This window comes from Bemisia tabaci, chromosome 6 (assembly GCF_918797505.1).
Source record: "Bemisia tabaci chromosome 6, PGI_BMITA_v3".
NCBI lineage: Eukaryota > Metazoa > Arthropoda > Insecta > Hemiptera > Aleyrodidae > Bemisia > Bemisia tabaci.
Window position 1 is genome coordinate 15399987 of NC_092798.1, and position 19332 is coordinate 15419318.

Genomic DNA, 19332 nt, shown 5'->3' on the forward strand with positions numbered 1-19332 from the left:
ATTATTCTAGAGGATCACAATTTTTTCTTCGACAAATTTCCATGGTTCATTACAATATTTGAGGGCCTCAGCAGTGTAGACCAATAAAACAAAATCACATAAGTTTCAGACAGAGACAAATTTTCCTTTGTTTAGAGTTTTTGCTGGGCCCTGCCTCAGCTACAAAAATGTTAGCATTTCGGTGTTCAAACGTCCTAAATTGCTAGAAAAAGATAAAAACTATGATTTGGACAATTTGGTACAATTCATTGGGTATTTCCTATGTGAAAGATGTTTCAGGTCATGAATAAATCTCAGGATGTTTTCGTACAACATACACTACATAGAACGCACTGACTGATTAAAAACAATACAATACAATAAAATTCGAAGTACATGAGGAGAATTTAAAATGAATAAACTTGTTTTGTTTCCTTTCTTTCATTTGAAGGAGCCGAGTTAAAAAAGGAAAAAAAAAAACATTCCTGACCAGGATTCTTTTCTAAAAGGAAAGTTCAATAGGACATATTTCTGCCAAACGGAACTATGTGCATTATGACGTGAGCCCTGTTATGCATATCGACGGTGTAAGTCGGCAATCACATAACTCGTTTGCGGTGTCTGAAAATCTCCGCCTCTATGTTATTTTTTTAAAAGAGAACAAATTGACATCATTCCTTGAAGTTTTTGCAGAATTTTCTTCGCACAGAGAAGAAAATTCAAGGCAGTTTTAGAGAATTGCTGCTGAGTAGTTTTCAGTTTAAAAAATAAAGTATGACAGGAAGTCTGCGATGTCGCAAACCGAGTTATGTGACTGCCGACTTACACCGTCGATATGTCCTTGTGGGTCTCAGGGCTCATGTCTTAATGCACATTGTTCCGATTTGCAGAGATATGTCCAATAAATCTTTGCATCCGCCGAAAATAAGCTGTTCAAAGAGCAAGCTTTCTCGTTCGGCAATTTACTTTAAAGCATGGAAATTAAGTTGAACAGTTCTTTTATTACATGAAGCTTTTCCGACACTTTTTAGCTTGGTCTTTCTTTAGTTTAAAGCATGTTCAAAGATGAGAAACGAGCTGTAAGGTGTTGAACGGTATTGAATGCATTAAAAATCTGTGATTGAGTGTCTAAGATGAGGTAGACACAGCTTTCTCTACAGATTCTGTTGATTTTAAATACGTACCATCGATTTATATATTCAAATTTAAAATGAAATGGTGTTTTAAAAGGGTCAAATACAATGGATGCAATAATAAAACAAAAACAAAAAAACATTTGCACGGCAGACTAGCACTTATTATAATACTATCGAAAGTGCTTAAAAATGAAATAAGTACTTCACTTCTCAGAATAATGATTTTTACTAAAAGTAACTCCTGTACAAATTTTTTGGTTTAAAATTTAAAACGTTTAATTTTTCCGTATACGGAAGAAGGCTAGGCACAGTGATATTTATGTATTCGTCTGGTAGAAACATAATCATAAAGTCATAAAACTCGAAATCACATCTTGCTAGTTCTAAGGTAATGAAATCTGCTTTTAGAATCTCAGTTAAATGAGCTCTCTCTTGAAGGCTGTGGCAATTTATAGTTTTGGTAACCAAGTCACTTAAGCTACAAACAAAATTTACTGCAATTTTTTTCCATTTTTCACCGAATCGCGGTTCTAATTTTAGCCTTAAAAATTCGTAAAGCTTATTCGTAGCCCAGTACGCAGGTCTTTTAATCTGTATATTTTCTTTTCCTTTGATCTTTGTTTGTGAGTGTGAATAAGGTTGGTGTTCTATGAATGTTTCCATTAATGGTAGAGGTTTTTTTCGGGCTTTACCTTTCGTCAGTAGTCGAACTGACAGATCATGATCAGTAAAGATAGATTTTTTCTTTTTTACATTTTTATTACAGGAACTAGATCTTCTGACCATAAAGTTACTTTCATCATCTTCTCTTACATTGAGACGTCTAACATCACAGCTACTATCTGAATTAGCACGTGCTGACACTTTGGTAGATTTCTTCAAAGATTTTTTTAATATTCTTATATTTTCAGGCGTACATTCTTCAGAGCCACTAAGCTCACTTACATTATAGGGCTCACTGACTATATCATTATCAACAGCATCACTAATTCTAGACTTAGACTTCGTTGTGTTCCTAATGTCATTTAAAACTGCCGAAAAATCGGACAAATCGTATACATTTTTTGTGACAGCTAGGTTACTATCAAATGATTTATCCATTGATAAACAAGATGAGGGTCTTTCTTGATCCTCAACAATTTTATCGTTTAGAGAGGGAGGAAAAATGGGGGAGATGGGAGTATCACAAAAATTAGGATTAACATCTTCCTCAGAGCTGCTCGATTCAGGTTCTTTATCCTCAATACATGGTGGGTTACTAGTGAAGGAACAGTGAACTGTTTTATACTGGCAGCGCAGTTTTTCAGATGAAGAAAGGATTCGACTACATCTTTTGGAGATTGTCCTTGGGTGACCAGGCACAGGGAAATCTTGTGATGAATCTTTGGTAATATTTCTGACCTCCTTCGACAGGTTTGCTTCAGAAAGTGAAGGTGAAAAAGCGTTGGAGGCATTCACCTGTGGTGCTAATTTCTTAGGTCTAAATTTTTTTGGCCCAGCACTAAAGGTTGCAAAGGTTCCATCAACATCTAGTGCAAATGTTTCATCAATCTTGGAAATTTGTGAAAAAGCATTTGAGCAGTTCATGATAGGCTGTGGTACTAACTTCTTGTGTATTTTAAAGGTTTTTGGTGCAGCATTGAAGGTCGAGAAAAATGTTCCATCACCTACAGCAAATGTTTCATTGACCTTAGAAATTTGTGTTGTTGAAAAAATATTAGAACAGTTGGAGACACTAGCCTGTGGCACTAACTTTTTTAGTGGTTTAAACATTTTCGGGGCAGCATTTGAGGTTGAAGAAACATCAGCGGTGCTATCAAATATTTCCTGTGTTTCCCAGTGTTTCAGTGTTTTCTTTTTCAGAGGTTTAAATTTTCTAGGCAGTGCATGAAAAGAGTCATCTATGAACAAAAGAAAAGAAGAATACATGTCATTTTTGTAGGTAAGGTACATCGTTACAGCTAAGATGAGGAGATAAGAAAAGTACACTTGAAAAACTTTCTTAAAATGTTTGACAACATGATCAATATATACCTACACAAAACTTTCAGAACTTATATCAATGGATGAAAAATATTTAAAAATGGACCTGTTTTATTGGTAAAGGAATGCCAATTAAACGAAGCCGTAAAAGTTTGGGCAACCACATCTGGACCGAGTTTAACAAAACATATTAAGTTGCATCAAGTTTGAACCCAGGAAAAGAGGTTTGAAGTTTTATTCCTCCATGAGACTCAATGTTTTCACATTTAAAATATTTTTTCTAGACCTGGAATCTTTGGCAGTGGAAAATTTACAAACAGTTGAGTTCATAACTACTACCAACTAATTTTTTTCCCAAAATGCAACGTAAGTAGTGTGTTTCTATTGACCTCAGTCTACTTTTCATACTTTGGTCAAAATTGATAATCTGCCTTCTAAAACCTCAGAGGTGCAGAGGTTCTCTTTTAGGTTTTGGCAGAGTTCTATTTTCAATTCCAACAAGACGATTGATTAATTTTTTTTTTTTTTTTTTTTTTTTTTTTTTTTTTTACAAATTAACAAAAATTCTAGTACAATGAGAAAGTAATATTGAAGATTTAGGAGCACAGCTAAGTTTCCAGATTTTCTCTGCCTCTCAAAGTGTGACGTGTATCTGGAATTTTGCGAGTTCAGATCCCTGCAATATGCTTCGTCAATGTTTCTAAACTTCAAAGGATGTTTCTCACTAGATGGGAGGAATTTAAAGATTAAAGTACACATCCAAAAAATAAGGTTCCCTATTTTATACTTCCCAAACTATAGTTAAGATACGTACATCAAGTCGGTAGAGGGGTGCATGCATGCTCTCAGCTTTCAAAAGAGCCTAAAGCTTTGAAAATCAGTCAAAGGGTTTGCAAGAGGGCTTAATTTTACTGAGATTAGATTTTAATTTTACTCCTCATTGCTGCTTATCCACCTCCTAGGGCACTGGTGGATCGCATGAAAGCTCCATAATTTTTTCCTCTAAGTCGGAGAATGCTTGGAGAAAATGTGTAACATTCATCGTAACCCTCAAGTTTGTACTCTTGTTCGACACTTTTTATGATCAACCAATTTAAGAGGAAATCAGAATTTTTGGGGACAGTTACTCTATGTACCGCATTTTTGCCTCCTGATACTCTATGATTAGTAAGATTTTGATACAGAAATCCAGAAGTACAGAAAGTTCTTCGAAGCAAAAATTGGAGGCAATCTCACATCTATGCCTGCCTGTGCCTCTAGTGAGGGTCTCATCTATAAGCTCGGCAATTTTAGCCTCAAAAGTTCCTCATTCTCAGAAAAATTTCTCACACTGCAAAAACATCAAAAGTACAAATTGGGAGAGAAAATTTAAGAAATCAGAGCACTTTTCTGTTTTTTTCCTAATCTTATGCTTAGCAAAGAAAGAAGAACAAGTTAGAAGTAAAAACACTCTGAGTTTGCAGCACTTGCAATTAACGTGCGTGCCTCTGTAACTAATTATCTGATAGCAACCCCATTTTGATAAAAATTTAAAAGTAAATTTGGATGCAGAAACATATCTTGCCGTGCTTTCATTCTCAGATCTTGATTTTGCAACATTGGCACACATGTTAAAGAATGGAAATCGCTTTTTTTGACTGGTTTTTTAAAAAACTTTGACAACCCCGCTAGGACTTCTTACCGTTTCCAATCGGTGGTTGTCAGAGTAAAGAGGCGGTGGAACCTACTGTCGCCTGGGCTAGCTGATGCAAGTCTGGAGACGAACCTGTTTAAGTCTAGGGTCAAGGACTTCTTTTTGAAATACTATGTTCCCTATTAGTTATATTCTTTGTATTGTACTTTTGTTTGTTTGTTTTATTTGTCAGTTGAGTTTATCATATGTTCAGCTGTTTTGCTCTTTTTTGTTAATTACTTTCTTTGTATTTGGGCAACTTGCCCGTTTTGTATAATAAATAAATAAATAAAACTTTTGAGCATTCTGCCCACCTTTAGGAACAGTAAAAAACTAAAAATGTAGGAAATGTTATTAGTTGTAACTAATCCGGATCCATATGAGTTCGAATATTAAGTGTTAGTTCATACAAGAACGCAAAAGCAAGGCATTACCATGATTATTATTCCCTACGTTTTAGTTTTTTAATGATGGGTTGAGTCAATCGTGAAAAAAAAGGTTTTTTTAAAGATCGGTAAGAGAAAGTCATTTACATGGTTTAACAGCTTTCATTCTTGTTTAGAGGTTCAATTTAGCTCTTGCGTGCCGCATTGCCGCAGGGATTCGCCATTGAAGTACTTTTTCTTAAATGTGAAATTTTGCAAGAAACACAATGATGCCGTTAGAATTCCCCTTAAACAAGATCCCATGCTTTTAAAAAAAGGATAACTAGGGTTGAGTGATAAGACCTAATGGATAGGATTGCGTGCGTTATTGACCCAGTCAAACTATCCATGCACAGATCTAGAGCAAAACCATTAGCCAGGTTACCACTTTGTACGAATACTCACAGGCTGCAGCCTCAGCGCTTATAATGTACTCTGCTCCTTATCTGCATGGAGAATTTGATTAGATACAGGAGTGAGTTCTCTCTACAGAGACGATCCTCGCAATTTAGTCTTCAACTTGGAGATATTTCTTTTTAAAGCATGGTATCTAGTTTGTCTCAGAGAAAAAAAGTGGAAAGCCATTGTGTAAGTATCTTAAAAAATTTTACTACAGTGAGAGAGCATGCTAAGATCGCAAATCCCCCTGTGGCATGCAAGAGTTTCATCGTGAAAAACCGTAAAAATGTTCTAATACTGAAAATGATTACACTGATAGCAATGTCATTTCCTCTATAAAATCGAAGCAGTTTATACCTTCTTCCAACAGTTCCAGAGTATTGTTTTCTGTTGTGTCTTCCATCCTTTCTGAAAAAAAAAAATTGAGTGACATTGTAAGAAAAACATGATATTGATTTGAAGGATGGAGTAAAATTCATCACCTTCTCCACAATGCACAGAAAGGACACCTTGAAACATCTCTTGTCTACATTAAGACAGTCTTCGTTCATGACTAGTGCTTAAGTAAGTCTTTAAGGAAAGGACTTGATTTTAACGATGCTTTTGGAAAGACTTATAAACCCATTTTTCTACCAGTCATTTTCCAGCAAGACGCATCTATGACACGGCAGTACAAAAACCGTTTACTTCTCAATTTTCAATTTAATGGGTAGCATTAAGCTCTTTGAAAAAGATCAATTGAGTTGCTTGAGCTGAATCTCATGTATTAGGATAATTTAATTTCTTGTAATTGATATGACTTGGAACCTTTTAAAGTTTTTTCTTCTTCAAATACCTCCAAATAAGTAATCCCATGCGTGCGGTTAGTGTCCCTCCCCCCTCAGTCCCTAATTAAGCCAGCCTCAGGTAACCATTGTTTGAGACCACCAAACTCGGGTTGCCTGACCAGGAATCAAACCCGGGATCTCCCAATTTTAGAGCAAGCACTATAATCACCACACTACAGGAGGTCGACAACTCCATTAAGGTGAGTGCAGAAAGTGCTCAACATAAATACAAGGAAGGGGCATCACCTGTTTTGGCATGGATGATTTCACCGGTCCTGCAGCCGGATTGTTGAAACTTTAACTGGCTATGTTGGCACGATAAGACAAGACATAGCCCTATCTGCGCCGTCTAATATATCGATTTTCGATTCTTGTAGTGCCGACATAAATTTCAACAATCAGGCTGCTGAAGTGTGGATCAGCAAACCAAATGCAGCCCACAACAAGCTTTGTGCTGAGGAGTTAGAAGATAATATTCAATATTAATTGGAAGACTCTTTCATGACAACTCCGGCAAATAAAACTTTCGGAACGTCAGAGTTTTCAAGTACCAACTGACAGAACAATTCAGTGGTCCTCAACAGTAAATCAGATGAAAATTCCTGTAAATAATACTAAACTTACAAATAAAGTTTCAGCAGTTGAGATAGCAACAAGAAAGCAAGCGAGTAGGTGGTCCGTATGACAACTGATGACAGAATGGGACTGGGACAACACCAGCTTGTTGGATGGGAATAACTTTAAAGAAGGTTCCACAGTGCATAAAAGTAAAGTTTAAGAATACACAATGCAAGAATCAAGCAAGATAATAGAAAAAATAAATGAGGAAAGTGAGGAAGGAAAGCTCGAAGCTTTTGAATTGCAACCGTTGCATTCGGCCGGTTCGGCTTTTGGAGCTCACCAGTCATCAGGTGATAACGCTCAGGATTGTTTGTTTACAATTTCCGTCAGATCCAGATCAGAACTTCGAACTTCAGAAGTTTTGTCCATGTTACCGCTCCAATTTATTTCTCTGAATCTGTTCTGCCTAGTTGAGCTGGGGTATGCTATTTCAAAATACTGCTCTTATTTTCAATTTGGTAAGTTTATAATTTTAATTACTTTCCTTGCAGGTTTTGCTGATTGGAAACTGAATATCTTTGCATTCTAGTGCTAACTTAGTTCACTCAAATTTACTACGGCCAATCCTTTTGAACAAATCTATCGTCTTAACTGATCCTAATCTTCAAGACAGTCTTGCAGACTGATTGTTGAAATTCTGCGCTTGGGGACTGTACAAGACAAGATGAAGGAGAAGTGAGTTATGTCATTGGTCAGCTTTATCTTTCGTCTTCTTTGTCGTGCCGGTAAAGGATGTAATCATCGAGAAGCTAAAGGCATATGTCGTTGTCAGATCCTAGTTTAAATAATCTTTTTATCGGTACGACATATCTTAATGGATATAGCTAACAGAAAATGTTCTATACCTCTTTATCAAAGATAGGCTGTCCTCAATTCCAGTCAGAGCTTTTTGAAAAGGAATGCGAATAAGGAATGAAGTTTACTCCTTCTCTTACACTCAATTGATCATAATTGAGGGGCTTGGAGGACAAGGCACATATGAGCAGTTTTTTAAAAGATTAAGACATCAGTGATGTCAAGTAAAACTAGTCTTCATTATATTCTGAGAAAAATGTGCTCCCAAATTCCAATTTTTAAGCATTAAATAGTCAGTTTAAATTTCTGCCATTAAGCTCCATGTAATTTCAGAACTTCAAACACGTACCTATTTCTCAAAATAGCAAAAACTGCACTCATGCGCCTTGTTCTCCAAGCCCCTCAATTTAAGTATCTTTTTGAGCTGAGCTTGCATTCTATTTTTCCATTTTTACCATGTCTATTAATTTTTTTTTTATTTCTGTATGTTTAGATCCTTTTTTCAGTCCTGATTATTCTACTGTATCGCATCCTTTCTACAGCTAAGTTTGTGTTCCAAAGAGATTCTTGTTCAACTCCTGAAGATTCAATCTAGGTAAAAAATGCTGGCATTCTCTGCTGAAGCTGCAGCAGCACAAGTCAAGGTATTATCATCTATTTTTATGTTTTACTTGGTCATAACTCTAACTGGACTACATTTTGCAATACCAAAGTACTTAATAACTATTTGTAGCTCATCAAAAAAAAGCACTTATTTGCGTAGAAAAACATATGACACTTAAACAGTTTCTGAGATAAGTCAGAAATAGTAGTTTTTAATTGTAAAATGAAGTCTATGTCTACCTTTAGGTAACGTATTTAGGAACAATAATCATTTCTATATTGGAATGAGTCTGTCGCAAAATTTTCCAGGACATGAAGAAAAGTTGCTTCTCATGGCAAATGGCTGAAAAATGAACACCTTGGAAAAGTATAAACACACTCCTAACTTCACAAGCTTCGAAAGAAATTACCACTTTTTACAAGTTCCTGTCTCTAAAAGTGTTCAACAGCAAAGACATAATATGACGTAGGTAACCGAGTCTCCTTGGTTGCACAACTCCACGCGTTGTTTTTCTGTCTGAGGAATTGTGTTGTGACTGCGGCCATTTTCAGTTCTGCATTGAGTTGTAAAACCTAAGTGACCAATCCATATCAAATTTTGTCTTTGAGATACTTATTAAACTTTATGAAGTGAGAAGCTCAGAAATATGCCAATATCTCTTGAAGATTCCTGAATTAGGAGCAGATTTCAGACCTCTCCAATGCGATCATGAAGATTCTCAATTAACTTTCTTTAAAATACAATTCTCAACTTTTCTCTTTTCTCAAAGTTAAATTTTACGATATACCCATATTCATCAAAATTCTAGACCGATTACTACTTAGCATTAGACAAAATTAACTTTTGTTCTAGCAGTATGTTTCCATGTTAAAAGAAAACTGATAGGTTTTTACCTCACTGTAACGATTTGCTAAGAAGTTTGGTCAATCCTCCTCTGAAACAAGAAAAACAGCAAGTTTGCTGCAAGGAAATCAATATTCTCAGCTTGGCTACGCACTTTTTTTTTCAAGTTTGAAATAACTAGTCTCCCACAAATGAAGAGTCGGGTAGAAAAGGGACTTCAGTGCCCTCGTGGCCTTTTACTGCCCATTTGCTTTTTGAATTCTGCATATCTTGTAAAACATTTCCTCAAAATTTCATGGAAATCTGTAAATTTTTGAACGAGAATAGGACTTGTTTTATGTAGTGAACGGCAGTGTTGTTAGCATTAAGATACATTTTTGCTCACTGTCAGAGTTGTGCAGCCCACTCGCAATCGCAGTTCTGATAGCCTTACCTCTCTGATACCCTCCTTCCTTGGATGGTTGTACTGACCTAACGGAATTGTGCCCAAAGATGGGACATTCTCTACTGTTCTGTGTGTAGGCATTTAAGACCTCAATTAAAATCAACACCGTCTATGGAGTTGTTTCCCTTTAAGAAAATGAAGGCTTTTTTAAAGTCCCCAATAGTTTTCTTCAAGTTTTCAGAATCTCGTACTGGAGATTTTTACTAAATTTATCTTCTCTCGGTTTGACCTTTCCTTAGCAAAAAATAAATGGATGTTTCGATCACCAGTCAGATATTTCTATTTAGTTACGTTAATCATTGTACTTAAACCTTCTGAAATACGAATCGACAATCCAAATATCTTAACTAAATTTTTAAGCATTGATACCTCCTTTTGCTAATATATGTTTTTCCTCTTACAGGAGAGACTGAGAACTCTCTATGATTTGGTTCATGATATAGAGAAAGACAGGCTGAAGCGTGAAAATGTATTATCGGACATCAGTAAAACTCACGATAAAGTAACACAAGAGGGAAAACTAACAACTTACTTTCAGGTAATATTCACATCATTTATGAGTTATTTTCATACTGATTTATTCTAATTTGCACAATAATGGTTCCTAAACTAAAAGGGGAGAGCCAAAAGTCTCCGTGTGACCTTTGTAGCAAAATTACAAGTTTTGCCGATAGATAGCAACAAAGTTAGTCCTTAGGAGCCAGTTATTAAAGTCACAGTGAGCTTTCATTTTTTACTTATCGATAAAACTGTAGGCACCTTATATTGTAGTGATGACTACCATAGCATGCAAAGGAAATACATTTATGAAAGGCTAGCATGGCTTCAATTTGGCAAAATGTTCATGAAGGACCTCAAAAGTCTGTGTCTACTGCTTTATGGCTAGATCAGAAAAAAATGTTGGAGTTGTGTATCTACTTGCGTGCATTCTCCTGCAATCAGTTTTACATCCTTAAAAATTGGATCAGCACAAAACTGATCTATCAAGTAATGCCAACACCAAATGTAAGTGAGATTCTATCGGGGCTTTAAAAGAGACAAAACATGCTTCATGTGCAAGCCTGTATCAGAGATTCGTTGATAATTACCGTACGATGTATGGAATAAATCAGCAAATCAATGGGCTGAGAAGTGACAATATTCATCCTTCATTGAAGGTATCACTGATATTTTTATTTGGTCCAGCTACAGAGGGATGTGACAAAATTTCAAGGTCCTCCACACTTATTTCTTCGAGTCGGAGCTGCCCTGGCCTTAGGAAAAGTTTCTAATTATATCTAGTAAGTATTTTTTAAAAATACCTAGTAGGTATAATTTTTCTTAAAACGTTTTAACTTTTCAGATTTTTCTTGCAAGATACAGGAAGTTTCACAATTTTGTTAACATTGCAATGCTAGTACTTTCTTATTCTCTCTAATTGTTGATTCTTCCATTTTTCATCATAGCAAAAATTAAAGGGCTTGTACAAAACTGCGTTGGCTGATGGAGACCAGGAGGAGGCTATGATTCGTAAGGCGCTGGACAAGATTTATGAAATAAGATCCATCGACAATGAACACAGACTTCAGGTACAGCTCCCTTGTAAAAATGTTTTCTTCAATTTGTCATGTTGTTTTCCTCCTCTCTTAATTCTCCTAATCAATTATTTTTAGTCCAAACCAACATTTTAGGTAAAACTAATGCAGGGTGTCTACTGTACGGAAAAAGTACGCATACACTAAAAAAGCACAGATTTTGAAAGGTCGGTAGAGAAGTACAGAAAAGGTACGGAAATTCCAGATTTTTTTGATAAACCCTAAAAAGTAGCCTTGGGAGTATGTTATTTCCATCTATTAAATTCGCGGTTTGATTCCTTGTGTTCTTCGATCCATTCGTTTGTCATTCCATCATTCCACTTTCTCGATCCGAATACATGCATGTGAGGTGAGGAAAAAGTCTTATCTTTTACACAACAAGCAAGGATTTTTAAGAATGGCCAAAAAAATCAATTTTCGGAAAAGTAAGGAAAAAGTACTGAATAGGTAAAGAATTTGAATGACAGGATACCAATAGACACCCTGCTAATGGCATCATCCTGTTTTTCCCAAAATTTGATGGAGAAAGTTGATTCGTATCTAAAAATTTTAAGAGACAACCTCTCACCGAACTTTACACAGATTTTTCTGTGGCGCAACAGAGAAAATACAGAAGATGATGGTTAACAGAGGAGAGTACACTTCCTTATTACAGCAAGCGAACACAGGTTTACTGAAAATCGAGGCACAGCTAACTCATGTTGGCGTAAAGCAGTGCTTACTCCTCATCACCGAAACCTCATTCTCATTAGACTAAGATCTGAAAGTGACTGCCTCGCCATCATCATCTATATCTTTAGTATGCTATGACATTTCATTCCAAATGTTTCTCTGTTGCCAAAACTTTAGTCTTACCAGGTAGAAATGTCTCGTTTAGTCTCAAAATGTATTCCTTGGATTGTTTAAAACCCGCCTCCCTAACTGGCCCTCCCATTTTAAACACCCTTTTTTTTCTAAAAATTTCCAAGCTTTTATCTTTTTGTTCTTGTTCACAAATGACCGCAATTTTACAAAAACTACTCAAATTTCACAGCAATTTTTGAAAATACACTTGGTTTTAATGCTATTGTAAGCTGGCCCTCCCAACTTTTACAGCAGTCCCATTTTTTTGTGCAAACGGCAAGGTGCTTATGATCGCAGGACTGGGAAGTTTCTGCACCCCTTAATGAGTGCAAGTGTTACCTCTCTTATCATGGCATCTGATGAAGCAACAAATACCCCCAACCAAAAGAAAAATTTTCCTGCTTTTGATGAAGTAGACTGTTTCATATTAGATGACAAAACTTTTCCCTGGTTCAAATATTAAGAGGTTCTCTCCCAATGTCTCATATAATTAAGAATTTTCTTCTTGTAGTCATTAAAATTCATTTTTTGTTCCAGGCAAGGAAAGCAGGTTGCAAAAAAACTGTGCGACAAGGTGCAAGTATAAAAATGCTCCAGAGCTCAGGTCAAACATTACCTTTGTGGGTTGGCAAACCCAACGAAAAGCCCCCACCTCTTTGTGGGGCCATCCCTGCGGACCCTTCACATGTGGCTAAGGTATATTGTTTTAACACATTTTCATTCTACAGCAGAATCTTGGCTATAATGGAGTCAAAAATGCTGCAGGATGATCGGCCTGAAATATTAGTCTACCTTTGAATACAATAGAGGCTTTTTCTTATATTTTCAAGGAGAAGGGTTGATGCTGTAGGAAGAAAATCTAGGAGAGAACGTTTTCAAGATAATTTATCCAGAAGTCGTGGTCATTACTCATCAACCTTTTCTTTTCTCTGTAAATCTCTTTTAACATAAACATCTTGGAAAGAGTAACAAATGGTCTATCCTTTAGGCTTTACTGCTTCTGGAGTCAACTTTTAGTGTTGTAATTCACAGCACAGTCACAAATTACTGAATCAATTTTTTCCTTTAAAAAGACAAAAGAAAAGGAAAAGAATCAGAATTTTTTGAAAATTTTCCCCCTAAGAAAGCAAAATTATGAAATTGCAAATACTCTTCAGGTAATGGAATTTTCTCATTTTCGGGCATTCTGTAACTCGGGGCTGATTCCCACGGATTGATTCATCCATAAAAAAGCTAAACCAGCATGAGAAGAAATTGCCTGTATCTTGATTAAGATAACCTGTTATTTTTCGTCATATACGCTGAATAAGTCCATAAACTTTTGAAGAAATAACCTCCTGACTCATTGATCATAGATAGTCAAACAACTTCAAAGAAATTAAATGCCGAAAATAAAGGTTTTTAAATCGAGCTCCTCTTTTTTCAGCCAGGAGACATGGTGGCTGCCCTCGTGAAAGGTGAGGAGGGAGAGAATTGGATTGTTGGTGAAGTCGTCATGTTCAATCACCTGACAAAGAAGTATGAAATCGAAGACTTTTACGTTGAGACTGACAAAGTGCAAAAAGAAAGGTACACGCTCAGTAAGCGTCGTGTTATACCCTTGCCTCTAATGCGTGCAAATCCAGAAACAGATCCTGAAGCTTTGTTTCCGAAGAAATCTGTCGGTAAGTCCTGATTTATCAACTCTTCCTGTCTGGGCCCAAATTTTGTAGGCTATCAATATTTTTTCTTTTTTTTTAAATTACTCACTTGGACTTAGGTATTTTATAATCTGCGGACCCCTCAGTCGCGTTGATGCTGTCCCTAGAATAGGGCTGAAACAAACACGTCTCCAAATTATAAAATACCTATGTGCAAGTGAGTAATCTTAAAATTTTTTTAATCATATTCTTGTGTGGCCTTCAAGGGTGATATAACTTACGTTTTTTATTCGTTTGTAGCGAACCTCAAGTTGCAAAACCTAATATTTATATTAAACTATGAGTTAGGAAAATTATATTCTCAACTCAAGCTGTCTGCAAATTAGGCATAATTTTACAGTAGTCTCCATTCATCCCTAGTTCTTCAATAGTGCCATCAATCAGCAATCAAATAACAAAGACATCATTTTAGCCTCAACTTGCGGCCAACAACAAACCTACCAACCAAATTTTGGCCCTGCCAAACAACTTATGTAATAGCCAAATTGAACTTTCAAATCCACTGAAGCGTTTCCTCCATCAAGGGCTAAGGTTGTGCTTCATGCGTTGCAGAGTACTTCGGAGGTGGCTAGGCGTCTCTATCATTGTTTTGTTGCAGTACAGAAGTTGGAGATTATCAGCAAACCTTTACATTCATATTCTTGAAGCAAAAGGGAGATCATATCCCCATTGTTTCATGAACTCCGTTAAAAAATTGGTCAAAATATCTTTCAAAGTAAGAAAGATATAACTGCTCAAAAAGCGAAAAATCTTAAAAAGGCAGAAATACATACATACACACCCTCATATATATATATACACATGTGTGAGAGGGAGAGGGTGAGGGGGTGTGTGTGTGTGTGTGACACACATTTATCATCTTTAATTATCATTAATTATCTTTAATATATATATACACATACACATGAATTTGAATGGCGTATATTTTCGTGATCTATGACCCGTGATCGGTGCTCTTCACAATGTATCAGGTCTGGGTCCGACACCGTGGGAGAATGCAATAGTGTATTTTCTTCGGAAACACACTAAAAATCTTTCTGTAGTCTGTCAAATTAGCTCCCGTAGCGACACAATTTTACTTTCAAGACACCATGTAATGATATTTTTCCTTTTCAGTCATGGCACTTTATCCGCAAACAACTGCTTTCTACAAAGCTATCATCAACCAGATACCATCAACTCCACATGAACCGTACGAAGTGTTATTTGAAGACTCCTCATATCCGGGTGGATATGCTGCTCCACTGAATGTTTGTCAGCGATATGTTATTGCTTACGAAGAAAACAAAAAAGGCAGTAAAAACATGTGACATGAATCAGCAGAGGGACTCATACCAGAATTTTTCTTTGAATTCGATCCTGTTACTATGTGACTGAAGTCTCCCTATCTTTCACGAATTACTTTAAAAATCAAGGTAAACTCTGAGTTCATCATTATTTCATCCAAATATTTAATTTTTGAATCTACTCGTCCTCTTTTTTTTTTTATCAGCACAAAACATGCTTTCTTTTACGTAGAAAAAGCAAAAAATAAATTGTTGACCAAGACCAAGATTGAACGGACCACTACTAGGCTCAACAATAGCACTTTGTGTGTTCAATAATGGGTCGGTTAGTTCATCGAGCTATGCCATTGAAATCAAAAACATTTTTAAGTCTCCATAAATTGTGTTATCAGATCAGTGTAAATTTCATCTTTTCTGCAGACCTCTTCAACACCTGTCCCTTCACAATAACCAGAATGATTTCGTTTTATTATTTGAATACCTCAGGCCTTGTCTTCCGGGACGTTTCATGGGATTTGTCCCAGGGCAAAATCTCACTCCTGAAGTTGAGAAAAATATTTAGTTAGTCAATACTAATCACAGTACCAATTAAGAGTCCTTGTTGAGTACTAGGAACGATTTAAAAAGAAGAAGAAGAAATTTTTTTGTGTTGTTTAACAGAAAAAAAGCCCAGAATTTTCATTCCTGCAACTCGAACTTGGGAAAAATCCTGGGGAGGCTAGGCGTTTTTGTGTTCTACTGCAACAATTTTTGATCCCATGGGCAAAGCATATTCATTACAGAGTTAATAGTCTCACAGTGTATTTGGTTTCTTGTGCAGTTCTGTCTAGTATTATGACCTCTAAGTTTATACTTTTACGAAAAAAGATTAGTAGAAGTCTTTTTCGTAATTCAGTTCATAAAGCAATTTTAATTTGATGAATGATTTAAGAGTGATCTGTCTTCTCACATCTCAGCACAAAGTTTGTTCACTTGTATCTCATGTTTTAGCAATAAAAACACCATTAGTTGTTCTCACGACCTCTTGTATAGTTATGTAGTTACCCACAATATTGTTATTTGATAAAATGTTCTGCAAGTAAATACTTTTTTTTAAGAAATTAAATTTTGTTTGTCTGTTTTGATAATGCATTAATACAAAAAGTGTTCAATGCATTCCACTGAGATCTTTCAAGTACTCAGTATTCAGAAAAAAATGTGGCAATTATTGAACCATTAGGTAAGATGCAAATTTAAGCAATCAGAATTTCACGTAGGTTTTTTTATTAAGGAAAAATAAAGTAACAAATTGGTCAAGCACTGAAATTGGTTCGTTTTTTCATCACGGGTAGGAAGAAAGAAGCAAAAAAAAATCTTTGGTGCACAATCTATTGAAAAAAGTTTTCGATGATTACTTGCGAGTAACTTATCTAAAAAGATTGATGGAAATTCTCTTAATAAATTCGATGAATTTTTAAATAGATCAAAAGTGTTCTGCAGGAAAAAAGTTTTTTAAGTTTAAAAGATCTTTCATTTTTTGGAGGCATGTGGTGGGCTAAAAAAAAGATAAAAATTAGAGCGACTAACTGAACAACATTCTTCAAAAATAATAAAATTTTTGTTAGTAAGAATCCTCTTCCCGTTTGCAAATGACAAGGCGTCCGTTACGGTACTGTTTTCCTTGTGAGAAGCTCTGAACCAAGCAGTAGGGTACAGAAAAGCAATTTCCTCCACTGAGAACTTCATTGAAATCCTCATCACAAGGAATCGTCGTCTGCGAGAAGCACAACTGAACAGTGCATGAGTCCATCTTTATCGTATAAGTGTACTTGTCTGCCTCGCATTTGTTCTCAAGACACTGCACCACTGCAAAGATTGTTTGTTTGGACTTGTCATTGTAAACGTGGAACCAGAAAAGCTCTGAATGAGCAATGATGAGAACAGTGCGGCGTTTCGGGCTATCTGTGCAGATGTGAAATGAGGTGTCCTCATTGAGAATTTTGCAATTAGGATGGCATGTGCAGACATGCTCTTGGAACTTGCATTTGGCGACTTTTTTGCCGCAGCTGGAGAGCAAGCATTTCCGCTGTGCAGTTGGGTTATTGATCTGAACGATCTTCATGTCAGCATTAGCACTGCAGCGGCGGCCCTTGGATGGGCACGAGTTGCCGCCGCATTCATCTTGGTCACTATTATCTCGACAGCTGTCCTGTTTTTTGCAAGGGTCCTTGGCTTTCTTCTTGCAAGGCTCATCTTTTTGGCAAAAAAATCCATCCTGCAAATCAGAATACACAGGATGAGGGAAAACCTGTTCAACTTGCCATATGCTGAACAAACAAACAAACTACTCGGACTCTTGATAAGTGTTTAAATGCTGTAAATGTGGTTGAAAATCAAGCATCACAGTAGATGCTTTAAATTTCTTGCAGAACACACTGGGCGTATTGACAATTTTTAAATTTGGTTCGAAAGTCCAAATCGTGTTTTTTAAGCTCATGAATTCAATATTCTACCTTGTTAGTGAATTAGTTTATACTTGAATCAAATTAGGCACCAAACTAATTTTAAGTTCAGTATTCTTAGAAGGAGAATAATTCTCTGAATGCACTAATTTTTAGACCCCACAAGTTTACAACTCGAAAAAAAAAAGAAAGAAAGGAAGAGAAAAGACACAGAAGAACGATGATTTCCAATTCTGAGGTCTCCTTCGGATGTTACCAGTTTTAGCCGAAGCCAAAAGATTTTTTCAGGAGTTAAGCCTGCTTCAAGTTGTTACAAGCTGAGCCATGCCCAAGTAAATCCCACAAAGCAAGTATAGGAAGTTATTTTGGGAAATGTAGGGCGAACATAAAATATGTATTGTCTAACTAGCAGAGAAATGTCAGCAAATCGTGATACTTCAAGAGAAAACTCAAAGGAGACTGGACTAAGCATTTGACCATCTAGAACATGTAATTCATTTTAATCAAATCCAAAAGTGTCATGGAATCTCGTGGGTTGCTTGTACCTAATAAGCTATACCTACGATCGGCTTAAAAATCTAAGAAGCTGCAGAAAATCAAAAGAATCATTAGTAATGGAATGATGTTTGAAGCATGTAAATTACGAATTGAGAGCAGGTAATCAATTTGCAGGGTGAAGATTTACTTGATGAATTGTACCGGCTTACTGGAGGAAGATGGTATCCTTTCTTTCACACCAAATTTTCATAAAACTACTTTGAATCATAGAAATGTCCTCAAAATTTATCATTTCAAGTTTTTTTTAATCATGGAAAGAAAAATGTAAAACCTTTGTAATCATTGTTTGGTACCTCTGGTTACAATGAAGTGGAATCAAACATTGTTAATTGCAGCGTTTTAGATAGAGGAAAACATGGCAATTATTGGACAAATTGAGACTCATTCCAAATGAGTACGGAAAATTAACCTTTTAACATTCTTTGCTCATTTCAAAATCCTTCCCCTCATAAAAAAAGAGAATCTTCTTGAAAACTATCACTAAAAACTAATCTTGGCTTGACTAAAAGAGAGAAGCATTGGGAAACCCTCGACTAACCAGGGGGAAAAAAAGAAGAAAGAAAACAAGATAAGAGGAGGGGACTGTTTGGTTAGATACTTATGTAGCATACCTCGCACTGGTAACAGGTAAAAGTTTTATTGCTATCGCACATATCATCTGAGCAGTTGGAGTCGCACTCAAGACATCTATTGAATTTCATAGTAAAACTTTCATCATCAGCCATTTTTTAAACAGACCACTTGAAATTTGGAAGAAGGGAAAGATACTAAAAATTTGGAAACCTCATGTTGGAATTTCGAGGTTTAAAAATGAACTATTAAAAACAAATGGCCTGCAAAAAATCCATGTTTCCATGACACCCTCATCTCTTTATTGCATGAGACTAGAGCATATATCAGCTGTTGCTGATTCAAAATTCTTGGAATAATGAACATGTACGTTTATAAAAAAGAAGAAAAAAATATGAGGATCACACAAATAGTAAGCGTGTGAATCTAACACTTATCTATCTCCACTAACAAACTAACAAGGTGCACCCAAGTCACACACTGCATAAGCAAAATGGCAAGTAGCAAGTTGCAATAGCAAAAATTTTATGACGTAGATGTCAGTGTCAATTTGATGCCTGAATGAGATTTAAATTTGATTTTTTGAAAGAGATATTCTTGATTTTAGCAAAAATGCAATTTTCGGAGTCCA

At 36.0% G+C, this 19332-nt stretch overlaps 3 protein-coding genes across 3 annotated transcripts; 1 reads left to right on the forward strand and 2 right to left on the reverse strand.

Moving 5' to 3' along the window:
• Nucleotides 1-467: 467 nt before the first annotated feature.
• Nucleotides 468-6689, reverse strand: LOC109029684 (uncharacterized). Its single transcript, XM_019040275.2, has 3 exons — nucleotides 6668-6689; nucleotides 5952-6002; nucleotides 468-3016 (listed from the first exon to the last, which is right to left on the reverse strand). Exons 2-3 carry the CDS (start codon nucleotides 5995-5997, stop codon nucleotides 1344-1346), a joined length of 1719 nt encoding a protein of 572 aa, XP_018895820.2. The 5' UTR covers nucleotides 5998-6002; nucleotides 6668-6689; the 3' UTR covers nucleotides 468-1343.
• Nucleotides 6690-7343: 654 nt separating this feature from the next.
• Sgf29 (SAGA-associated factor 29) lies at nucleotides 7344-15244 on the forward strand. Its single transcript, XM_072301590.1, has 7 exons — nucleotides 7344-7500; nucleotides 8331-8481; nucleotides 10133-10267; nucleotides 11175-11297; nucleotides 12684-12842; nucleotides 13573-13810; nucleotides 14963-15244. The coding sequence occupies exons 2-7, from the start codon at nucleotides 8440-8442 to the stop codon at nucleotides 15154-15156; spliced, it is 891 nt and encodes a 296-aa protein (XP_072157691.1). The 5' UTR covers nucleotides 7344-7500; nucleotides 8331-8439; the 3' UTR covers nucleotides 15157-15244.
• A 1134-nt stretch (nucleotides 15245-16378) lies between these two features.
• Nucleotides 16379-19124, reverse strand: LOC109029712 (uncharacterized). The gene is made up of 2 exons (XM_019040302.2): nucleotides 18743-19124; nucleotides 16379-17386 (listed from the first exon to the last, which is right to left on the reverse strand). The coding sequence occupies exons 1-2, from the start codon at nucleotides 18854-18856 to the stop codon at nucleotides 16733-16735; spliced, it is 768 nt and encodes a 255-aa protein (XP_018895847.1). The 5' UTR covers nucleotides 18857-19124; the 3' UTR covers nucleotides 16379-16732.
• Nucleotides 19125-19332: the final 208 nt, after the last annotated feature.

Excerpts from the sequence above, each read along its gene's own strand:
- LOC109029684 (XM_019040275.2), bottom strand. The coding sequence starts at position 5,997 with ATGGAAGACACAACAGAAAACAATACTCTGGAACTGTTGGAAGAAG. Across the intron at positions 3,017-5,951 it reads TCTGGAACTGTTGGAAGAAG|ATGACTCTTTTCATGCACTG; the intron begins GTATAAACTGCT and ends TTTTGTTCATAG.
- LOC109029712 (XM_019040302.2), bottom strand. The coding sequence starts at position 18,856 with ATGGCTGATGATGAAAGTTTTACTATGAAATTCAATAGATGTCTTGAG. Across the intron at positions 17,387-18,742 it reads TTACCTGTTACCAGTGCGAG|GATGGATTTTTTTGCCAAAA; the intron begins GTATGCTACATA and ends TCTGATTTGCAG.
- Sgf29 (XM_072301590.1), top strand. The coding sequence starts at position 8,440 with ATGCTGGCATTCTCTGCTGAAGCTGCAGCAGCACAAGTCAAG. Across the intron at positions 8,482-10,132 it reads CTGCAGCAGCACAAGTCAAG|GAGAGACTGAGAACTCTCTA; the intron begins GTATTATCATCT and ends TTCCTCTTACAG. Across the intron at positions 10,268-11,174 it reads AACTAACAACTTACTTTCAG|CAAAAATTAAAGGGCTTGTA; the intron begins GTAATATTCACA and ends TTTTCATCATAG.